Genomic DNA, 24,851 nt, shown 5'->3' on the forward strand with positions numbered 1-24,851 from the left:
ATAACTGAGATACACTTCAAATTCCTGTATTAACTGGAATGGGTGCCTGATGGCATGTCAAGATTGCAAGATGTAACTAACCACGTAATTTTTTCCTTCCCTGTAGGCAGCGAAGGACATTGGAGAGGCTGTTCATGTCAATGGTGCTGGTGGTGCCCAGGTGGCCAAGAAGGCCAATGGCCCCTGGGCTGTCCCAGCTGTGGTGTGGCAGCAGGACCAGGGCAGTGACCATTCCCTGTGCTGGGCATTGCTGAGGCCACACCTCAAGTGCTGTGTCCACTTCTGGGCCCCTAATGACAAAAATCTGAGCATGTTCAGAGAAGGCAACAGAGCTGGGGAAGGGTCTGAAGCAGCAGGAGCAGCTGAGGGAGCTGGGAAAGGGGCTCAGCCTGGAGCAAAGGAGGCTCAGGGGGGACCTTGTGGCTCTGCACAACTCCCTGACTGGAGGGGGCAGCCGGGGGGGTCGGGCTCTGCTCCCAGGGAACAGGGACAGGAGAAGAGAAAATGGCCTGAAGCTGTGCCAGGGGAGGTTTAGACTGAACGTCTGGAAGTTTCTTCACAGAAAAAGTGATCAGACACTGGTAAAAGCTGTCTAGAGAGGTTGTAGACCCGCTGTTGCAGGAAGGGTTTAAGGAAAGACTGAATGTAGCACTCAGTGCCATGGGCTGGGTGACAAAGTGGTGTTCAGTCGTGGCCTGGCCATAATATCCTCACAGATATTTTCCAACCTAGCCGGTTCTGTGCACACAAATCAACTGAAACATAATTCAAATGCCCATAAATAGAAACGGAGACAGGGTGCCTAACGGCTTGTGAAGGCAGCGAGATTTAAACGTATCACATCATTCGCCCTCCCGACCGTTCCCTCACGCCGCCAACGTGGCACTAGCGGCGCCCCGCCCGCACCGCCGCGTATTTCTGCGTGAGGAGCGAACCAAGCTGAGGACGCAGGACGGGGGTGCGATCCCCCCCGCGCGAGGGGCCGTTGGACCCGGCCATGAGAGACGTGGCAGGGTGCGGCGGCGGCGCGGAGGATGCTGGGAGTTGTAGTCCAAGGCGGCGCTGGCCGCGGCCTCCCTTCGTGTATCCCTGGGACGGGAAAGGCCGGGAAGGCACGGGCCGGACGGGGGAATCGGACTCGGTGAGTGCGCTTTTGGGGGCGGGAGGAGGCGCCGCGTTGTGACCCGTCGTGCCCGGCGGCGGGGAGGAGCGGCTGGAGGGCTGGGCCGGGCGGTGCCGGAGCCCGGAGCTGCTGCCGGAGGTGCGGGGCTCGCTCCTCGTGTTCCGACCCGGCGCGTTCCCGCAGGGCTGCAGCGGCTCCTGCTCTCCGTGTGCTGCCAGCGCCGTGCTCCGAGGCTCGCTGTGAGGTGAGGGTCAGGGAGGAGCACTGCGCACAATTCCCGGTGGGATTTATCCCGGTGCTTCGCTGGGTCCCCGGTGCCGTCCTGCTACTGCATCCGGCCCGGTTTCCTCCTGCGTGGAGAGTTGGGGTGCCAGGTTGTTCGGAGCCTCGGGGCACTGAATTCCAGCACTGCAGCGAGGAATGGGAGTGCTGGTCCTAGTAAAATGCCTGCGGTTTCATCCTCGCCCTTGGGAATCTGTTAATGCCGGATGGAAGTGGTGCTTCAGGAGCTTTACTGCTTTATTATAGTGTGTCCCGAGGCATAATTCGCTCTTAATGTGTGTGATTTATCTGCTTTTATTATCTTAGGAAAAAACCCCACATTATTTCTTTCGGGAAAACACCTCTGAAAGTGCTGGAGCTGTTGCATCACATCCTGTGATATCCATACCCTGGAAATGATGGGTGCAAATTGTTGGATGGGCCGGGTTTGGCTGTTTGTTTGGTGGTGTTGTGTTACTTGATGGCATTGCTGGATGGAGTTACGTAGTTGGAGATCAGTAGTTCTCCCACTGGGGCCGTCATTCGTCTGCGGGGTTCTGTGAGCGTTTTGTGACACTGAAATATTTGATAGCAAAGGGAGGAGGGAGGGGGGTGTGGTCTGCTGCAAATCCTGAGGGTTGGCAGTGGCGCTGAGAATGTGTGACAGAAAGAGCTAATCGGAATTCTAGTAATTCTGATAAGGTCAGGCAGCTTTTGGAGAAATGGAACTTGCTGTGTTTATGGTGTCTGTGGACTCTGTCTGCACGAGTGACAAGAGAAGGCCAACAGCCCTTGCTTGTCATGCCTGGTATATCCAGCTGTCCTGGTCTATGTTAGTTCTTATGCACACTGGTGAAACGGCTTGATTATTAATGCTATGAATATAGAATCATAGAATGGTTTGGGTCAGAAGGGACCTTAAAGCCCATCCAGTGCCACCCCCTGCCATGGGCAGGGACACCTTCCACTATCCCAGGCTGTTCCAAGCCCCATTCAACCTGGCCTTGGGCACTTCCAGGGATGCAGGGGCAGCCACAGCTGCTCTGGGCACCCTGTGCCAGGGCCTGCCCACCCTCCCAGTCAAGGATTTCTTCCTAATATCTGACCAAAACCTATTCTCTTTTAGTTCGAATATTTTTCACTATGTACTGATAACTCAATACCTCAAATTCTGTATTAAGATGTACTGGAAAACATGTAAACTAGCGCATTGCACAGTTACTTGTTTTGGATTTTCTAGGTCATGTCAAATTTTTGAAGTGCCCATGTTAACTTGGAGGAAGCTCAACTTAAACAGAGCCCCAAAATGACAAGTGCACAGTACTATTTACCTGGTGCAATCAGCTTCATTATGAATGGGAGGAAAGTTGACTTAGCTTCAGTTTCCTACTGTAAGGCCTTAATCAGGAAAAGTTACCTGCCACCTCAGTTTCAAGTCAAGGGGTGACACAGGTGCATTGTTTGAGGTATGGCATCAGTAAAGAACCCAAAGTCTCAGAAAACAGGTGTAGGAGAGTTCTGGGGGGTTGGTTTGTTGCTTTGTTTTGTTACAGGGTTTTTTTGTTGCTTTTTACCACTCCTGATCACCCCTCGTGAAGACTTTGGACTTTGAAACAAGTTATTCAACACGAGGTGGTTAAACTGATGATCTCTCTGTGTACTTTCTTTGGCTTCATTGAGACTTTGTGTGTCCTTTGGGACCGGCCTGCATTTTCCAGACCAGAGACTGAAGGAAGTTTTATCCCTTAGTGCTCTCCCTTTCTAAAGTGGGAAAAAACAATGCAAGGGATTTTTCAGATGAAAGTTTTAAGTACACTAAGGGTCTATCTCTGTTCTCATTTCATTTTTTTGGAGGAGTGTTGTCATTTTGTTTGACGTTATCTGCACCTTACTCTGGGCAGTTGTCAGCGTGTGCTTAGCCACGAGCAGTGTCTGCAGCCAGCACTGTCAAAGCTTAATTAAAAGTTATGCCTACATGGTTACAGTCAAAAAGTTCAGTGGCATTTCAATTTAGTGTTCCAGCTTAGCGGTTATGTTTCATTTTAGGCTCTCTTTAGAGAGCAGTTCCCCCTCTTAGTGTACTTAAATATATTGGGGTTTCTTTTTGTGGGCTGATGTTTTTTTGTTTGTTTGGGGTTTTTGGTTTTGCCTTTTTTTTAAATTAGCCTGAGCACCTACTGAAATAGAAGAAGGGATCAATTAAAGGTGACTGAAGATACATGTTATAATAAACTCTGAAGTATGGCTGATTCTAAATAATGTGTTTACATCTACATGAAACTCGCTATCTCCATTTGTAGGTAATCTTACCATTAGCTGTGAATTTCTGTATTTTGGAGTAACAACCTGAAGAATGCTTTTTAAGTGTGGTTAAGTCATTAAGATTATTGCAAAATATTAGCACGAATGTAATTAGTTTCTCTTAAACTAAAGTGAAAAGATGCATAATTTGCCAGGTAAGCCTTTTAGTCTCTAAATCAAATTATTTCATTCCTGCTTTTAGCACGAGCTAAAGCTAATTTAAAAATTTCAGTCAGAGTTTTAGCCTGGTTTTCCATTCAGTATACACAAACCTAATTCCCTAGTTTGGTAATTAGGTTGGTGGCTGAGATTTCGCTTTAGGTTAATGGATGAAGTTCAGCTGGTGAGAATCAGTAGGAGTAATTCTAAAGTTAGACTTTGTGCGTGTACTGTATTTTCTTTGTGTAATACGAGGAGTTAGCATCATCCCTATAACGTCTTCATTGTAATGAAGAGGGCTTTTTTTTTAACAAAGTAATTGATCAAAGCCAAACAAAATTCGTGCTCCTACTTCCTAAAGGTTTGTTTTAAGGAGGACTGTTCACTGGAAATACGTTTTTTTTCTGTATTTGTCTTTTCCAAACCCCTTCTTTTTTATTTCCATATAAAAACAAACCAGGATTTCTTTCTACCAAAACGTGGCATTACGGAATTTGCAGTTTCTGCTCACAAATCACTAGATGGCAGTACGGATACTATTTTCACTTAATTGCATGTGCTTCTCTTTCCCTATCTCTGGGTTTCTCCTTTGCCCCTTCAGTTTAGTAAGCCAAAATGTTCTAGTTTGCAAGAAGGCACAAAAGTCACTTCCTTAAGAAGTTAGGCTGAGCTTTCAGGTGCTCCTTGTTGTAAATTATGTGGTTATGGCTTGGATTGTGAAGAGTTGTAGTAAACTTTTCCACCCAAATGCTTCCCCATTCCTCACACACAGCTGGTTTTGGGTAGGCCATTTATGTTCATGTATATCCTGTAGGATCATTTTAATTACGTGAGGTGCTGGATTATTTTGACACAATGAGCTATTAGCTTCAAGTTACCCATTGTAATTTCTGCTTTCCTTTTGTCTGTTCCCATGCCTTGTCTTTACCCTTAATTTTTTTCTTCAAATTATTTACTTTTTTCATAATGCAGTACCTGCAAACCACAACTGGATTGTGTTGAAAAGTCAGTGTACAGAAAGGTGTTGTTTGTGCAGGCTCCATATTAGTCAAGACATCATTTAAGTCAGTTCCATACGGAATTTTTATCGTATTTCAGCAACTGACATGATTTTTTGCACATTTGGGATTACTGTTTTTGTTCTTAATCTTTCTTTTTGCTGAGTTAATAGAGAAAAACAGCTACAGAGTTATTTCTGTTTCTACTAATTCCTGACTTTCTGGATGTCAGGTGACCTCTTGAGGGGTTGCCCTATCTTCCTCCCCCCAGCACCACCACTGTAACAGGTTTCTGAAGCCCTGAAAAATCCTTGAACAGAGTTTTTCAAAAGCTGCTCTGTGGAACTTTACCAGTCATCCTGCATGGCCACAGAATTTATTTTAAGTAGTAAGCATCCCTCAGCAGCTTTTAATTATGGCATTAGGTGAAATCAAGCAGCAGATAGGAAGAGCCTTGAAAAAATGTTTCTAGGTTTTGGTCAGTGATTACTTTAATTGCACAATGGAAAATCTTCTCATGCTTTGCAGTGCGTAACTGGAAGAATAACTTAAAAAATATCTCTGTGCAGAGGAATGTAAACTCCTGTAGATTGATTAAAAGACAAAAGTCTTAATATTGCAAATTCTTGCACTTAGTAAAGTTTAATGGAAGACTCTGCATTTCTTTTCTAAGGGATGATGAGATGTACTTTGCAAGGACAGTCTGTTCCCCACCTGGCAGTTACTGACCCTTTCATCCCATCTGAAGAGAAGCCTTTAAGTGAATTAGAGATGCTCAGAACCCAAAATCCATCTGTCCTAAGAATTTCTTGAAGAGTGCTGCACATAAGCCACGTTTACTTGCTTTCCGTGGCTGGGCTCAAGCATTTAATCCTGAATCACTTAATGCAAATCATACTGATTTGTCAGAGGATCTGTGGTTTCTCCTGTGTGATTTTGATGCTTTCATTTGTTTTTGAAACTCCTAGTGCACTTGTGAAGACTGACATTGATATCCTGTCTGGATTTTTAAATTTGGTAATAATACTAGTTTTTCCTCCACCTTAACCTAAGAACAACCTTAACCTTTGAAACAACAATGAGGGAATAAGGAATTTTTACTTTTTTTTTTTTTTTTAAAGAAAGGAAAGCCCCTGTATTTTTGTAAGTGGAGTTCCTTTTTATATAAATGTATTTTTATTCAGCATATTATCTAAGCCTTTTCCTCTGTAAATTCTTAAAGAGAATTAGCTGGCAGTCCTCAGTAGCCACTGATGTAATGGATATGATGGAAAATGGTTTGAGCCTATCTATTTTTCATATATATAATTACTTTATACAAGAATTTTATTTCACTAGACATACCTTAAGGACTGCTATCTCAGGGAGTGATACAGGTAGTTTACCAGACTTGTGAGGAAGCAGGATTTTTTGTAAGCTGCCATTGCACCAAAGAATGAAAATCACCTGGTGATTTCCATGAAAATCTTAATTTTTCCACTTTTCTTCTTCTAAGCCCTTTTACACTAATTTAAGGTTGTTAAATAAGCATGTAGGTTTATCTTTTTAGAAGTAGTGTATTTTAAAGGTTTATTCAAATATGTCAAAAGATTCTTCTGGCCTTCAAAATAAAAGCCAAAGTCTTCAATTATTTCCACTTCTGATAACATAACCAGAAAAGTGTGGTGTATGGATTTTACAGGAGTTGGCTGTACTGGAAAACTTGGTGTAAATTAATTTCATTATAATTTTATTCATGCTAGAAGTAACAGGTCCTGGTTTGCATTACCACAGCTCACTAATGCAGCAGAATTGTACCCTGTAGTTAAGTTTTTCTTGAAATGGGATATGGGGTTTGTGATGTGTAATTACCTCTCTTTTATTGCTCTTCCGAGTACCACCAGTATATTTTGGAAGCAGTAGCTGGGCAGGCACAGTAAGGTTTTTAGAAAGAGTCTTGGAGTCTGAGGTATTATCACCATACTAAAAGTAAAGGGAAGGTACAGGAGAAAAGGGACTCACTGGATAATTTTGTACTTGAGATAAGTCAGTGGCTTTCTTTTTTTTTCTAGAGTTGGCATTTGAATTACCTCCTCTGTTGAGGAATGTAAATAACTCTGTTGTGGCCTTTGCACGCTCACTTAAAATCTTTTCCCTTGTTTCTCAAGATGCACTTTATATTTGTTTTTCCCTCACAGCTTTTTTGTAGTTGAAGGAAAATGATGGAAGAGAGTGGGATAGAGACGACTCCACCTGGCACACCCCCTCCAAGCACAGCAGGGGTGGCTGCTGCTGCTACACCTGTCACATTAGGTACAGAAACGTTTATTCTTGTCTTTTGAAGCACTACAAAAACAGTTGCAATCAGCATAATTGCAGTTCTCTTCTCCAGGCTAATTAGAAAGATTTAAATTGTTTCTTAATTGTGCTCCTTATTTGTAATACATCTGATATCACACAGAATATTTTAAACTTTTGTTTTTTTAAACTATTTTAGGAAGGGATGTGGATGCACTTTCATTTTTTAAGGATGCAGGGGAATAATACCATCCACTACAGTGCATAGGGCAGCACAGGAGGGAGTTAAAACAGATTTACAGTCCTTTAGGGGAGAGTGGTAAACCTGAATAATCCCTTGTGTTTTAATACTCACAGAATCCCAGAATGGTTTGGGTGGGAAAGGACCTTAAAGATAATTTTGTGCCACCCCCTGCTGTGGGCAGGGACACCTTCCAGTATCCCAGGCTGCTCCAAGCCCCATCCAGCCTGGCCTTGGGCACTGCCAGGGATCCAGGGGCAGCCACAGCTGCTCTGGGCACCCTGTGCCAGGGCCTGCCCACCCTCCCAGGGAAGAATTCTTCGTAGTGTCTGATCTGAACCTGCCCCCATCCAGTTTAAAGCCATTCCCTGTGAAAAGTCCCTCCAGCTCTCTTGTAGCCCCTTTAGGTATTGGAAAATCCTCTAAGATCTCACCTTTGGATGGTAATCAGAGCACTTCTCCCAATTTTTTCAAGATTCTGGATACCATATTTGAAGACCAGGTATTGAACTTTTTGGCACATGTGGTGGTGTTGAGTCAGACTTGTGCGGTCTGTCTTGTCAAATGCTAAAAGAGGAATATACAGAGAAGATCTGCCCACAACATTAAAGGAGTTCTATAATAAAAGCAATTTTTAAAATTAAAACTGTGGAAGTGTAACCTCTGATGGAGCAATTCCTTTATCTAGGATAAAAGTGGATTCTGGAGAAGGGTTGCAGAGATGTTGCCACACATGGAATACATTCACTACCTCATTCATAGACAAGCACAGCAGCTAGAGCCAGAAGTGCATAAAGTGCTACAGGATGTTATCAATGAGGTTAATTTTATAAAAATGGCCTTTAAATAGTAGATTTTTTTACAGTATTTTGTACTGAGATGTGGCAATGAAAGATCTTTTTCATTTTTTATATGACACAGAGGTTTGCTGGTCACCAGTGGCAAGGTCTGTAAAAAAATTGTTCAACTTAATGTGGACATGTACTTTTTTTTTTTTTTTTTTTTTTTTTTAAATTGTGACAGCTTTGCTGATGTTTCGTGTGATGACAAGAGCAGTGTATCTAGCAGGTGTTAAAAAAAAAAAAAAACAACTCACTCACAATTTGTTCCATCCGGGTAAAGGTGGCATTTCAACAAGGAGTGATACAGGAAGTACTTTTGGAAGAAAGTAATGTTTTTGAGAAACCATTTCCAAAACTGATATTTGGAAATACTACCATCGTTATTCATTCCTGCAGCCAAAACCAATGCAAGTGTTGCATAAAAACTGTCAGATCTGTAGACATCAATTTGCAAAGAGAATTTCCTGACCTGTGTAAACATCTTCCAAACAATTTCTATAGAATTTGAACACACTTGTTAAAAACACAAAAATACAGCACACTCATTTTGCAAGGACATTTGGTGGATATGAGGGAACATGAAAATTTGCCAGCTAAATTTCAGAGAAAACTTTTGCATGACTTACGGGTGGGAGTGGAAAATGAATAGCATGGTACAGCAGGCACAGCCAGCGAGGCACTTCTTCCATGTGGATCTTTGTGAGGTGTCTTTTCCAGCCCTTAAACCTTAAGTATCAGAGCAGTCTGAATGTAGAACCAAACCTTCAAATTCCTGCATCCTGAGGTGTTAAAACCAAGATGTAAAATGAGGTTTCTTCAGTTGCACTGATCACCCTAAAAAGTCACTATCAATGATTGTATTATATTATATGTTAACCATTATTAATGTACTATAATACATTGGTAGTATATTATCAATTAGTGAAAGCAGAAAATGTTTCGTACTTTTAAGAAATTTCTTTTTTTTTTTTCATTTATCTTTATCTCATCACTTTTAAATTTTTGTTGTGTATGTTTTGTAATATACATAACACACTGGTACAGTGGTGCATGTAAACAATACATAAATAAATTTACATGGGGGAATGGATGCTCAATTTTTTTTACTGATGGGTGTGTGGGACAAAGTTTGGAGACCATGGCATTAGTGTGATTAGTATATCATTTGACTGCGATTGGTGTTTAGGCTGAGGCCAGTGAGATGCTTAAGCTCGTCCAACATGTTACTGCCACCAAGCATGGCAATTCCTGTTTTTTTGACTTAGTTCCCTTGGTTATAGAGAGGAAAATTGGCTTATCCAAGGATAAGCTGAGGATTTGACTGAAACGGAAAGCAGAGGGATCAGGAGGATGAGTGCCAGAGAAGAGAGGGCTGCCTTATGTTCAGTCCGTTTTACAGTGCCGCACCTCTGAAACAACGCCCACCCTCCCAAACATTAGGAGTGTGTGTTTTATTCCTGAAGATGAGCCCTTCCAACATCATCAGTTGATGTAGCACTCACTCAGGAAGAACAGAACTAGCTAGAAATTTCTGAGGCAGGTTTCAGCTGCTGTAAACTCTCTAGTCAAATGCTGACTTCTTTTTAAGCTAATGACAAGTAGGGTTATGCAAGAAGAGGAGATGTGTGTTACAGGATATTGTCACCAAGGATTGAGTGCCATTGGTGGTCTATGAGAACTCGAGCAGAAGTTTCAAATTCACCTCAAAGGAAAAAAAAACCAGACTGGTTCAAATATTATTTGTGAAATATCTGAACAATTACATAACTGAATCTCTGAGATTTAGGCTTCTAGAATAATTTTTTTCTCTCTTTTTTTTTTTCCCCTCCTTATTTTTGTAGCTTTGTCCAGCCCCCTTGCCACACCAAGCATGCCATCTTCTCCTGCCTACTCACCACCCTTGCCAGCTGGAGTGTCCCCAGTTCCTCCTCCCATGATGACCTCGGCCTCTCTTCCACTTGTGCCTTCTGCAACCGTTTCTACGACTGCACCACCCCGAAGCCCTGTCCCACCTCCTGCTGCCCCTCCAGCTTTCAGCACCCCTGTGTCCCAGTTCTCTCCTCCTCCTCCACTGAGCTCTGCTACTGGCCCTGGTCTTCCTGCACCTCCCACTGGTCCCCCCATTTCAGGGTTTTCCATGTCTTCCACCTACGATATCACCAGAGGTCACGCTGGCCGAGCACCTCAGAGCCCACTGATGCCTTCATTTTCTGCACCTCCAGTCTCAGGTAACTCTTTGTTTATTTGCTTTCCTGTTTGTGGGACAGGGTGGGGTATCTCCTGGGTGGCTGCTTTATTCTTCTGGATATACTTACTTAATTAGTTGTACTCAGAAGAAGTAATAATAATTAATTTAGTTGTACTTAGAAGAAGGGATAATAGCCCTTAAAATACAGTCATGGTCTAGGACAGAGTGTCCACTTTTAAGTTCTGGTGGCATTCAGGTTCACAGGAAAATCTTTGTTTGAGAACTTTTATTTTTACTAACTTGCAGAGCAGAGACCATCTGAACAGCTTTTCTTTAGCTCAGAGAACCTTCAACCATTATATTTCCCCAGAATGACAATCACAGGCTGTAAACTCATAATTTTCAGGTTTTTGTTCTGAAAATCTGTCTCTAACAAGCTGTCCATCACATGACACCAGCTTCTATTTTCTTGTTTCCAGCCATGAAATTGCATTGGGATAGCTAAAAATACATACCTTCCATGCAGGCAGTTGCTGTGGTTGCTGAACTGATGTCATTTTCAGCTTGTGGAATGGAAACTTGGCTCTTCAGCTGCAGTTGGGCCAAGCTTTTCTTATTATTGGTGATATCTCTTTTAAGTAGTCTGTATTAGGAAAATGTCTAAAAAGAGCTATCAGTTTGCAGCATAAAATAAATACAACTCTCAATTAAGGCTAGTGTTGGAAAATCTGTTAAAATAGGCTTTTTTATGTAATGGGGCAAAGGGTCACATTTTATTTTTCTACTGTTTCTTTTTTTTTCCCTTTGAAATATGTAAAGCTTCCTTCTTTTTCTACTACTATTAATTTCCAGCACTTGGTGTTTAAAAAACATCTTACTTTCCCTATTGTATGGGAACATTCCCGTATCTTTGTTCAGACACTAATACTTATCCCTCTCTTTTCTCTACTGAGAGTTAACTACGAAACTTTAAATACAATAAAAAGAACAATTTAAAAAATGAGAATGATAAGGAAAAACAGTCATTGTTTGACTTTGTACATAATGTACAGGCAGCCTCAGTTCTGTTAGCAGATGTGGCTGCATTCATTAGGTCTGCTAACCTTTAGCAGGCAGAGTTGTTCTTGGGCCTTCAAGAAGTGAGGTGAGTAAGCCTGAAATGGCTCCATTCTTCCTGCTGTTTTCCTTTTAAACAATTGCATGTTGCTTCAGTGTAACAAATTAAACTCCTGTGTTCTATTTTTCCCTCTTACAGGTGTTTTGGCAGATCCCATTACTCAACAGGCACCTTTCTCATCATCTTTGTCTCCTGGTACTGGTTCTGCAATCACTTTTCCTGAGGAGCATGAAGATCCCAGAGTATCTACTGTCCAGAGTGGAGCACCTGCTGGAGGACTCTGGGGCTTTATAAAGGTATGGGGGTTTGTCTGTTACCTTCATGAGGAATTACCGATTTGTACTGACTATAGGAAGACATGTCTTACTCTTTAAATGCATGCTACTATAAATCTTTTTTTTTTCCCCCAGTCTCATGTGCAAGGTGGCCTTTTTTTATAGTGCTGTTTGCTGAAACTTTGCTTTTACTTTTTCTCTGCGTAGAGGAGAGGGGACTATAGAGGAGAGGGGACTACACAAATGCAGGTGTTCTAGGTTTAGTCCTGCAATAGGAACATGTGACAGAACCTGTTAGATACGTATATATTCTTAAACCAGATGAAATTTTAGAACCCCTTTAAGACCTGTAAGGTAATTTTTACTTCACAAGGACTGTATGCAGAAAGAGTCAGTCTGGTTTACCTTACCTGAATGCTTTGCATATCCCATTTATAACTTCCTAATTTTCTGAGTTTGATTCCTGCGGGATGCAGGTCATGCTTGTTCTATAACAATCAAGTTATATTTTGTCTGTTTTCAAGGAGAGACAAATCACATATTTTTTCAATCACAAAGAAGTGTCTAAAGTGTTTTGTAAGATTATTCTGCTAAAAGGCATGGAATGTATAGTGCAGAACAGATATTCCTTGATGAGCAATCTAATCAGACAGAGGAAATAAGCAGCAACATCAGCTAGCAGAATTTCATTAGGCTGTAACCTTTCTGGAGCTGCCAGAGATTCTACATTTAAGTAGCATTGTGAAGATTGTGGCAGAAAGATCTGAGGGCTGTACATGAACACTGAGCTGTCTTCAAGAGCAGCACCACATTCTGTCCCATCTCACACTGAATGTGAAGGAAGAATAAAGAAGTTTATTGTCCCAGTGGGCTTGAAGAATTTTTGAGGGATTTTCAATCCCTTTTAAGCATGAAAGCCTGGGAGAAAAAGTTGTGTGTGACATAGCAGACTGAGCCCTGCCTTACTCCAATGATTCAGTCGTAAAGAACATGATTAATTCTCCATCAGTACAGTGAGAGCAGAGTGGTCATGCTACCGTTTTCAGGGAGAAATGTCTTCTCATGATCATAAAAACACATCTTCCTTCTTCCTTTAAGTATTTTCCTTTCAGTCGTTATATTCCTCATATTTGCAGTAGGTGGCAGTGTTTTACAAGAGAACATTGTACTTTTAACTCGATCTGTAGCCCTTTTTAAGAGTACCAGAGCTTTCATTTGCAAATTAGTTGAAGAGCCAATCTCAATCAGATTTTAGATTTGCCGCTAGGATCCAAAAGGTGTCCTGCTTCTGTTTATGGAGAAGGTCTGTATTACTGACTCCAGTAGTAAGGGTTTTGGTTGAAGTATCAAGCATTCCATGTGCTCTGTGTATTCAGTAACCACTTCTTGAGAATTTCGTAAGTGAAAGAATGAGGAATCATTAGTTATACTGAAACCATCAAGTTCTTGATGTGTGTAAGCTCACATCAGAGTCTGTTCTTTTTAAAGATGAGCCAGAATCTGGGACACACAGTGGTAATTTTTACAGAAATGCATCCTGAATTTCCTGTTGAAGAGCTTATACAGTAGTTGCCCCAGTTACCTTAGTTTCTGTTCTTGAAGTAATTTGAAATGCCACTTTTTCCTCTGGTGTTGTTAAGAAATCATACACCTTTCTTTCAGATTTCCTTCAAGCTCAGTAATATTGAAAACTGTGACAATCTAAAATTGACATATTAATGGTTTGGAATCAAATGGGACTATTTCAGTTCCTTCAATCTTTCAAAGATGCCTGAGCAGTCCCATTGCAGTTCCAAGGCTGATTTCTGCATAATTGTTGCAATAACTTCGTGTTTTGGATTGGTATAAACATATGAATTATTTCATCCTATTTGTGCTGGGCAAAGGAACACATACAGCCATCTTCCACAGGTAGAAGCAGTCTCAATGTTCAGGAACCATCTGTGAAATGACTTTATGTTAGTTAGGCAGCCAGGCTGCTAATTGGAGAAGCACTGCCTGGCTTTGCAAGATGATGGGGCTTTTTCTGCATTAATGAGGAAGGTAATACTTAAACTTGAGGTTGTAAGAGAAAAGCCATGCACTGATAGTCATATCCTGCAGTGTTTGTGCTGAATGATGGACAGCAGATGTTACAGAGCATCTTAGTATTAATTTTTTGTTTTTTTAACTGTAACATTCTGAATTTCTTGAGGAGGGAAAAAAAAAACCAAAACAGAGGATAATATGAAATGTATTTGCTTAAATTTAGGGTGTAGCTGAGAATCCCATGGTGAAGTCTGTTCTTGATAAAACCAAGCATTCAGTGGAGACCATGATCACAACGCTGGATCCTGGCATGGTTCCATATATCAGTAAGTGTTTATGATAAACCATCAAGTATTGCATGGAAAGGCTAGAGGCACTTAAAGTGTAAAAACATTTCAGTTACAGCTTGAAAATTAATGGGAAAGAAAAGCTTGTGTTACTCTCCATTTTATATTTTACTGGAGGACACTGTATATTGAATATAGCTGAGATTAAAATGAGGAAGCAAAAGGCATTTGTCCAGGGTGGTGGTTTGGTTTTGGTTTTTTTTGGCATGGTTTATTTTTTTTCTAGCAGTCTGATAAGTAGTTCTCCCTCCTAGGTGTGCCAGTACTGACCTTGCTCTGCCTGTGAAAAAAGCTGCTCAGGGAATGGCTCAGATTGAGAAGAAACCATTAAAATTATATTTTTATCATTTTGTTTTCCTGAGCTTTTTTTTTTTTCAGCTGGACCTATTTTGTGACCCAACTAACCACATTGCTGCACTTTTGTACTAGTTCAGAGGACAGGGGAAGATGACCTAATTATTGAATAGTAGTTAATTGTCCTACATTAAAGGGAAGATATCCCAGCAGTTCTCTAGTGAGGGGAGAGTAGGAATAAAACCAGTGATGCCAGCCAGCAATGCCTTCTAAAGGTATTTGAAAGCAGTAGCAGGATGTGGTGCAAAGCTACAGTAAATGTTGATTATGCACAATTTAGCAAAGTGTATTTAAGGTTTCTATTGCAGTCATGACTGTCCCTTTTTAAAAACAGGATCTGTCAATATCCTGGATAGTTTGACCCAGTATTTATTGACAGAACAACTTCATCTGGAGGAGGAAGTAATTCTAATAAAATGGTTTGCTTGTAGGATTTAGGTTGAGTAAGCTTAAGTCAATGGTTATCTCAAGGTTCTGAAGGGGAAGCATCTGTGTACATCTTGGCCATTTAGGCACTGCATTGTTTTTGTAGTTGCAGGTTGTGAAAACGGGGCAGAGGTTTGTAAACTGAGCCTGTACTTCCTTCTAGAAATGTGTTCTGGGATCAGCAAAAACCATGTCCTCAACAGTGGCCCCTCTTCTCTCTGCTCACCCTCCGTTACTGCAATGCCAAAGGAATTTCATGTTCCTCATGCCAAAACCTGAAATTACCAAAGCTTCTGGATGAGGTGGTTGAAATTTATTTTTTTTCCCCCCTCATCTAAGCAAATAATATTTATGTAATCTCTTTCTTGAAAAGAACTGAACTGTTTTCATTGGTACATTTTGAAGATGTCATCTGAGCTGCGCTCCTGGAACAGACAATTTCTGTCTGCACAGGAAATGGTCACCTCACAAGCATAAACAACAGTGCTTTTATAACAAAAGACAACAGGGAGTCTCAAATTAAATATGGAACTGTCATTTCAGTTTATAATACACAAGGTACATTCACATTCAGGTGTCAGAGCCTAACTTGACGTAAGAGTTCTGCCCCTGAATTTACCAGGGTGCATCTAGTTCTTACATTTTAGGTTTCTGTATTACTACATCTTGCCACAAATGGGTTTCTTTTAACCCATGTAATATTTTTATTTCAGTTCTGTAGTATCTCTGATGAACAAAGATACGCTTTTGATATTTGATGACCCTTAATACAAAAGAAAATATATTCTGTATTCTGGAACCAAACATGGGGCACAGTTGCCATTAAAGTTGTTATGTAGTGATTTACTAGATATGTTATGGATTAGTTTTTAGCTTCATTAAAAGCTCTTTAACAGTATTTCTGTTCCTGAGCACTCAGGCAAAGCTAACTTCAGTAAAAGCCTGCAGTCAATTTTAAGCACTTGTTTAATTATGTTGTATTGATATCTATCAAGAAGAAATCAATAAAAAAAGATACTCTCAATTATTTTTAGTCCTGTAGTTGCACAGTTTAAAGCAATTGCTCAAAGTTCAGTGATCTGTACACCTAATTCCATTCAGCAAAGCAATGGATAAATAAAATGATAAAAAATTACCCTAAAACCCCAAAACAGTATGTTTTACTACTGTTCTGGCCTATCTGGTGTTTATTCATAAAAATAAGATGATTCCCATAACTAAGGTCTGCTGAGTAATACAAGCCAAAAAGTAAATTGGTTTTTTCTTTAAAATTTAAGTTTTGGGCTTACCATTATCAGTGGGGGAACTTTTCTTGAGTCAGGATAAATGCTGCAAACTCTGTAAGCTCATGTGGTCAATTGCAGCCTTCTCTGATGTCATTCATATTCCATGTTTTGAGAAAAGATTTAGCTGTTCTTGAGAAAGTTGCTCACAGCAGGGATGAGTTTTATGATGTGTTTCTGCACAATAAAAGTGATGCAGCTGTGTTAGACAGATGTGAGGTGTCATTGAATTTTTTATAGTAGTTTTACATTTCTTTTAATCTGTGAATTGTTGTGTTTCATTCTGAGAGGGCTTAGTGAAATCTCCTGCTTCTTTATGGAGATACCACTTGTGGAAAACACTCAAGAACTGTGTACAAGCTTTTTGGTTCCATAGATATTTAATATCTAAAACCAATAAAATTACACTGAAGTTCACATTCCAAGGACAACTACAAAGTAATGAGACCTCTTCTTTTAAATCTTGTGTAATGTGGCAGCTGTTCACTGGATTTTATGACCTGCATCAGTGTTCTTGATCCCATTCGTAAGAGTTTGTGTGTCACACCAATATTCCTTGCTGCTTCCCAGAACACCAAAACGTTATTGGAAATGGATGCCTTGAGTTATTTTCATAAATCTCTGTGAATTGTCATCTTGAGTGAATGGTGTGATTTTTTTTCAGGTACTGAACCTGCAAATAGGTCGGTTCTTGCTGCCTGTCTTTCATCCATGTATCCCTTAGTTATTAATCTGATTTTCAGTTCCTAAATTAAGTGACTTCTGCTTCATGGAAGAACTACTGTCCAGTGCCTAAGAAAGAGAAGAGCAGGTGGAGAACATTGTTGAGGTGTAGACTGTGTTTGAACTATCAACAGTGGGAAGGAGGAAAATTACATGCATGGATGTATTTTTTACTGATTACTTTACAAAACTATTTTGCAGGAACTGGGGGAGAACTGGACATAGTTGTTACCTCTAATAAAGAGGTGAAAGTTGCAGCAATTCGGGATGCTTTTCAAGAAGTCTTTGGGATGGCTGTTGTGACTGGAGAGGCTGCACAGTCCAACATTGCACCTCAGCCTGTGGGCTATGCTGCAGGCTTAAAAGTAAGTTGATATATAACAGTAGCAAAGAGAAATTCACCCAGAAAGATCTCATTTTCTGTAAAGGGAAGGTCAGTTTCTGGGATAGGTAAACATTTTCTTCGGTGGTTTTTTAGTGGAGTATTTTTTGTTTGTTGTTGTTATTTTGGGGGTAAATGGGTTTGCTTTGTTGTTTGTTTGTTTCTCAGTCTGGATCATTAGATCAGTTTAAAGCTCTGTTTGAAATATTTTTAAGGGTTTTTGCAAACACATTCACAGCAAGTGGAGAGTCTTTATGTCAGAGTATTAGCTATTTATGTCAATTTCCTTATACTGTCATTGGTTGCCATCACATCTTGCATACATGGTGGTATTTCTGTAGTTTCAAAGTATATTAGGAATTTTTGAATAGTCTCTTATCAGCACATCATATTGGGAATGTTAGAAATTAGAAGAGATTCTTCAAGATTGATTTTTCTCCCCACTGATTCTGTAGATAAAGGACAATTTGATCAACTCTTGTCAGGGCTCTTCCTGAACAGATCTGTGTTCTGTTTGAAAAGTAAGAATTCACTGTGCAGCCTTGCAAATTGCTGTGCTGCCCCAGAGGAAGGGTTAGCAAAGGTTATTTCACCAGTTCTGGCCAATAACTGAAAATCCTGAAAACAGCCATTTCTTACTCTGTTTACTTAAATGTAAGCAAAAATTCATGAAAAATGAAGTCCTTCCCCCTCAGTGTTGTGGCAGAGCAGTAAAGCCTGTCCTCATAGCAGTGTATTATGTGATGCAATTTTATATTGAGATGAAGCAGAACAACGTGCCTGTTCCTTTACTTGTTTAGCCACTGCAGTATACTTTATATCTCTATTACAGCTCCAGAGTGATAACAGTTTTCAAGGAATAATTCCTGTGTGTTAGTCAGATATGTACCACAACAAATGGATTCTTTCCCTTGCTCTTACAAAGTTGGTCCAAAGCTCTTAAAGACTCTAAAGCCAAGACAAAGGGTCCAAGTAACACAAATATGTACTGATACTTTAACTGGTAGTGAAACTTGTCACAGTTACAGGTTAGGAATTCTTTGTGCACGACCCTGGGTATTTTTCTTGGAAAATAAAAACCCTAAAAATATTTGATTAGCTTTATCATGGGTTTTGTTACTGTTTGGGATTCCTGGCCTTCCACAAGTTTGGGTTTTTGGTTTCTTTTCCTATTGAGTCATTTTGAAAAGTGTGTCCTAGACTTCTTTTGGGATTAATCTGCAAGCACTGCACTAAGCTGTGGTTCAGAGTTTTGCCTAACAGCTTGTGTTGCCACTCAGGGAGCCCAGGAGAGGATAGACAGCCTGCGCCGCACGGGAGTCATCCATGAGAAGCAGCCTGCTGTGTCAGTGGAAAACTTCATTGAGGAACTGCTTCCTGACAAGTGAGAGCCTTGGATTTATTCCAGGAGGGTGGGGACATGTTGGGAATATACCTTGTTGACTCCCAAGTCTGTAAGGAGCTGGTAGCAGTTTGAGGGGAGGGGAAGGGAGGGGAGGGGAGGGGAGAGGGTTTGCCTGAAGTATTTTGGCAGGCTCAGTTTTGGTGGTGATGTTCAGCTTTTTGTCCAGGCATCTTGAGACTTTAATATAAAAATATCCTTGTCAGGTTTTTATAGATTCACGATATAAAAACACAGTGAAGTGAAGGAAACTCAAAAAATTAAGGAGCTGTAAAATTTGGAATAGTTCTTGCACTCTTGTGTGTATCCTCTCTTCTGTCTGTCTGAAATTGTATCAGAATGGATAGTGGGAGATACTCTAGCATTTAGAATATGATTTTATCAAATAATGTACTGTCTATTTTCTTTTCACTGATAATATACTTACTTGCTTTTAACTTGCACTGCACAGACATAAAAATGGTTTTCTAAAACACATTCCAACCTGATTTTGTAACATGCTGTTTGACAGGCAGTTCTTGAAACAGCTTTATAATTAGTTTCCAAAACATTAAAGACAATGTTGTGTTCTTCTTAATGCAAACTTAAATAACTTTCTTCTGTTGTTTACCATACTTGTGCATGTGCAAGGAGGGGAGTTTCAAGTAACCACCCACCACTACCAATAACATATGTCATAGTTACTCCTCCATGAAAAGACAATAGAACATCCAAATGAAACTAGATGAAAATAAATACCAAACAAAAATTAAAACTCTTCCTACTTCTATTTACTTTAGAAAATTCCTCATTCAAATTGTACTAAACATACTAAGCATAAAAATAGAGCAAAAGTAGAGTATCTGTCAAAAATGTAAAAGCCCATCACATGTACAAAAATGCAAATATTAAAAGACTGGAAAAATATGAGTAACTTCTTTATTAATTGGAAGCAAGTTATATCTAATCATGAAGCTTTCTCAGCAGTCTTCACTAGTTCCAAGTGAGAGCATTCCAGTACTCTGTTCCTTTCTACAAACATGATGGAAGTGCTTTTTCCTGTCTGGCTCCACTAAGCTCTTACCAAGAAGCTTATGTGGCCCAGACAAAAATGTTTCTCTGAATATATCATTTAAATGATTGTTACAGCATTAGGCTTGCCAGAAAATCTCCTGAATGTTGAACATGAATGATAAATATATTATATTCTTTTAAAATTGTTAGGGAAGGTTGTTTTAATGAGAAATGTTCTTTGAAAGATTGAATGAAAACTGTAGCAGAATAACTGTGGCCAAGGGATTATGTTTGCCCACACAACCCCCACCTCCAGCTTTCTTTGTTTCTTTGATTTGTAAGTTTCATGTAATTCGTATTTCTGTGTATTGTATGTGTTTTACATACATGCACATACACTATCATAAGAGATAGGTAGATAGATAGATGGATGAAAAGTGACACATGTAAATTTCACTTGAAAAATTCCACAATGACTTGAGGAGTCTCATTATTACATTATTACTACGTCTGTAATAAAGCTTGTAAAATGTTTGTAATTCAGCTTTTAGCATGTTGGTTTCCAACAGAGTGATACTCAGTACTCAGAAATAAAACCATTTGCATATCACTGCAGGTGGTTTGACATTGGATGTCTGATTATTGAGGATCCAATTCATGGAATTCACCTGGAAGCATTTACCCAAGCAACACCAGTGCCTTTGCAATATGTTCAGCAGGTGAGTTTTCAGTTTTCTTGCCAATCAACAGCTGAGACATAAGACTGAAGTTTTAATTTTACTTACGATACCAGTTCTTACTGGCAGTTACTCCAATGTTTTCATTTATGAAATGAGGGTACAAACTATTTTTGCATCATGTTTATGTATTGATGCCATGAAGATTTTTTGCCTTTTCTTTTATACCCGTTATATCCTTTTACAGCTTCTGTATTCTTAGTGCTTTTGCCTACATTCTTGGACTTGTTTGTTCAGCTAGGAGACTAAACATTTTAGAAGCTTTGTAGCAAGGGATCAGTGTGCCCCAGCCCCCAAGGTCCACTCCAGAACACATTCTGTAAACCGAGATAGAACCATCCAGGGGAAGGTTCCTTGGGGAGGGGGGCTCACTTGAGCCTCTCATTGGGGAATCTTTGATAGATATGCTAATTAGTAAAGCCTATAATGTTATACCCAGTGTTGGGGGGGGGGACACAGAGACAGAGATAGACTCGGCAGGGTGCATCTCGATGCATATGACCTGGACATGTGCACCTAAGGATCCTTAAAATAAATACCAAGGTAAAATCCCTTTTTCCCCTTCTAACCGTGTTTGACTCTTGATTTTAAGACCAGGAAGGCATCATATTACGTAAGAACCTTCAGGCATTTATAGCAAAGCATTTCTTACTCAAGAGTCTCATTCTGCAATATCTGTCACTTTGGAGCACAAGTTTTACTTTCCTATTTAAGAAGAAGAAGTACTAACCAAGCAGGCAGCATACTGTACTCTCTGAAAACTCATTCCTATGAACAAAACTCATTCCTAAAAACATGATTCCTTTTTTCCAGATCAATGCTTGGACTTAAGTCCTCTTAGAACATACATAGTTCCACCTAAAAGACAAGGCTGATTTCAAGTGTGCTATTCTGACAAGGATGTACAAATCTGAAATCAAAAGATTTAAATCTTGGAAATGCCATGGTTCATCTGATTGGAAAGGATGGAATGAACTGCAGTAGTGTGCAGTTCTGAAATACCACCAGTAGAAGTTTTTCATGAGATGGTTTGTTTTCCTTTGGGCACACACTAGGAATTACCCCAGTCACTGCATGTTGCCTGACAGCAGATAAGAGTCATGCATTAGTTAACTGTGCCCTGAAAATTATTTTAAAATAAATGTTTCTGTGAAGAATTTATAACCAAAACTGTTTGGGGTTTGATCCTCAGATGTTGTTTTGGGAGAACAAATACTAACTTTTTTTTTTTTTTTTTTCAGTAGCACCTATCTCAATAAAGTGAGCATTTGTGGGATTGATTGGTTTTAATTCTTATTTTCCTGAGTTCTTACAGCTTTGAAAAGCTGATGAGTGGCAAAAGGAGAAATATGGCTCTGTCTCTCTAATTTTACAAAATGCTTTCTAAAAACATCAGAGAAAGTCAGGAAAAAATCTTTAAAGGCCTCTTGCCAACCCAAACTATTCTGCATATTCTAAAATACTTATATATGCTGTTATTGTTGCAAGACAGTAGTTTTAGGAAGGCTGTAACACACTGATGAACTTGATCTGCTGTACATGCACTGGACACAAACTAACCCAAATTAAAATCTGTATGAAGAAGGTACGCCCAGGATGAGCATCAGACCAGAGAAACACAGTAATACTTCTCTCACTGTACCCCTTCTGGTTCCCAATGCAGAACAAGGGGAGGGCTACAGATGTCATTTATCTAAGTCTTGGACATGGTCCCCCAGTCTGAATTGGAGATGGATTCTATGGGTGGACTGTTCAGTGGATAAGGAATTGGTTGAATGGTCCTGGTCAATGGCTCAATGTCCTGATGAGTATCAGTGACCAGTGGTGTCCCTCAGGGGGTCCATATTTGGACCAGTGTGATTTAATGTCTTCATTAATGACACAGAGAGATGAAGGCACCCTCAGCATGTTTGCAGGTGACACCAAGCTGAGGGTGCAGTGACACCCCTGAGGTACGGGGCCATCCAGAGGGACCTGGACAAGCTTGAGAAATGGATCCATGGGCATCTCATGAGGTTTAACAAGGCCAAGTGCTGGTGCTGTCCTTGGATCAGAGCAGCCCCAGGATCAATCCAGGCCGGGGATGAATGGATATTGTATGAATACAAGTTTGAAAAAACAAAACTGCTTCCTAATAATGGCAGTATGTCTTTATTTTCTTAAGTATCCTGTTTTAATCTTCAGATGTTGCTTGGATCATGATACATAGAAATCCAAAAAATTGGCTAGGCATATTATGGGGCAGGCTGAAATTTGATTCTCACACCCTTTAATTTGTCTGTTGATACCAGAATGATCCCTGGCAAAAATTGGTTAATGCTGAAAATGGAAGCAAATCTGTTAATTCCAAACAGTTTCAGTAATCACTTCTTAAACTGTTCCACACAGGCCAAGAGTCTCACCCCTCAGGACTACAACCTGAGGTGGTCAGGCCTGCTGGTGACCGTGGGCGAGGTTCTGGAGAAGAGCGTGCTGAATGTGAACAGGACGGACTGGCACGCGGTGTTCACCGGCATGTCGCGCCGGCAGATGATCTACAGCGCGGCCAAGGCCCTGGCAGGGATGTACAAACAGCAGCTGCCACCCAGGACCGTGTGACAGCGGTGACACCCTCACACCAAGCGATGCTGGGGTCTGTTCTAGGATTGAAGTGAAGGCCGCGTGTTCCAATTGTCAGCAACTCAGATTTGTAATTTTAACTCTAAACCGTTCCTACTTCTTCAGAAGGGAAGGTGATTTCCAGGAGTGGAAGTGAACAATTGCAGTTTTCAGCTAATGTGTGATTTCCAGGATGATTCATAAAACAAACATGTATTTATGACTGGTCCAGGCAGCATTTCAGTTTTTGAACTGGAATGTGCTGTGATGTGACATTTTACCAGGCATTTGCTGAGATAGATAGTTAGTATTCTTTCTAAAGGGGATATTTGTTTAGCTATTTCTATTATATTAGTAATATAAACATGTTGACAGCATAACATGTGTGTTATATATGCATTTCAATCCAGAGAGACTACCTTCTGTATTACATGTGTTTTTTGGGGGCATGTGTTTAGGGGATACTTAACACCTCATTGGTTTGGTGTCTGTATATAGTTCTCAGGAGCGATGCCAAGTAGTCTCTACAGCACATAACAGTGAGCTGCTGAAGAAGAGCACAAATCCATGCCCTCTTAGTTGAAGCTGTTGCTAAATAATTCTGATTTCTCATTTTCTGTGCTGCATCTCTCTGCTTTTTACATAAGAGTAATGAAATTCGTGGTCAGCTGAAGAACCACAGACAAAATTTCAAGTTGCTTCAGTGAGTTTTAGATCAGGTACTGCACTTGCCACATGAAATCATCTCCACAGTTTCAATAACATGATTTACTCCAGTGCTTCCAAACTCCATCTGATATATGTAATTATGTAATTTTTTCCTATGTAGTTACAGTTGTCAGTAATTTGATTATGGAAAATGGTGATGTATGTATCACTTGCTTTGCTGTTCTGGGTTTTCTGAACACTTCTAAGTCTAAATGCTTTCTTGATGTCATGAGCTCACTGTTTCTCTTACAAGTTTTCAGTGGTGTCTGATTTTTTTTGTGGCTATAAATATCCTCCATCCTCACACAATCTTAAATCTTTATTTAGAAATACAGAAGTAATTGTGAAGAAAATATTTTGGTAATACTTTTTTAAGAAACAAAGAATAAACAAATACTTTTTGTTTGCCTTAAAGAACCAGTTTTTCAGCTTATATTGCTCCGCCTTTACCTTTCTTAGATGCTTTCAAAGAACATTTTGTATACAATATACTGTTAAGCCAGCTCATATTTGTACCTAGTGAAAGCCTGTCTATTTCCAAGTAATATATTTGGCCTTAATTGGCTTACTCTGTAAAGCAGTTGAATAAATGTTTTCCCTAGAGAATTGCATTTACTTTAAAGGCTTGTTTTTTAATACAGATGGTGAACATTTCTTTATCGAAATTGTATTTACGTGGTCAGATTGCAGATTAGTCACATACTAAACAAGCAAACAGAATCCAACTCTCAGTCTTGAGGTTCCTCATTGGGACTGCTTCTTTCTTTGTTAAAGCAAAAGGGTGATACAGACACTTCTGTTTGTCCTTGAGCAGTAAAGGCATCTTTGCATGTACTGTAATTTCAGTTTGCAGTGTATAATTTGTTGAATGCTGCTCTCTTATCCCTTGCTTGCAGCATCCTCTGTGATGCAAAGGAAGAGGACATGAAGTCATCAGTAGGTTTAGGTGCCCTGGCATGACTTAAAATTAAAACTGAAGAGGAATGACCCTATTCTTTCTCGCTTTCCTGGCCCTGGCCTTCACTTTTTCAGAGGTGAGAAGAGTGGAAGAAGATGATGTAGTCAAGTAAAATGGTTTTTCTCTGACT

General features: G+C 40.1%; 1 protein-coding gene across 2 annotated transcripts; it reads left to right on the plus strand.

Moving 5' to 3' along the window:
- The first annotated feature begins 1,037 nt into the window (after nucleotides 1-1,037).
- PRRC1 (proline rich coiled-coil 1) lies at nucleotides 1,038-24,374 on the plus strand. 2 transcript variants are annotated; one of them, XM_032096897.1, is made up of 9 exons: nucleotides 1,038-1,141; nucleotides 7,020-7,134; nucleotides 10,044-10,430; nucleotides 11,646-11,803; nucleotides 14,034-14,136; nucleotides 17,145-17,308; nucleotides 18,606-18,709; nucleotides 20,337-20,439; nucleotides 22,846-24,374. In XM_032096897.1, the coding sequence occupies exons 2-9, from the start codon at nucleotides 7,041-7,043 to the stop codon at nucleotides 23,053-23,055; spliced, it is 1,323 nt and encodes a 440-aa protein (XP_031952788.1). In that variant the 5' UTR covers nucleotides 1,038-1,141; nucleotides 7,020-7,040; the 3' UTR covers nucleotides 23,056-24,374. The 2 variants fall into 2 exon arrangements, with proteins under 2 accessions (XP_031952788.1, XP_031952789.1); XM_032096898.1 differs by lacking the exon at nucleotides 1,038-1,141 and adding an exon at nucleotides 1,225-1,367.
- Nucleotides 24,375-24,851: the final 477 nt, after the last annotated feature.

Source organism: Corvus moneduloides, chromosome Z (assembly GCF_009650955.1).
Source record: "Corvus moneduloides isolate bCorMon1 chromosome Z, bCorMon1.pri, whole genome shotgun sequence".
NCBI classification, from domain to species: domain Eukaryota; kingdom Metazoa; phylum Chordata; class Aves; order Passeriformes; family Corvidae; genus Corvus; species Corvus moneduloides.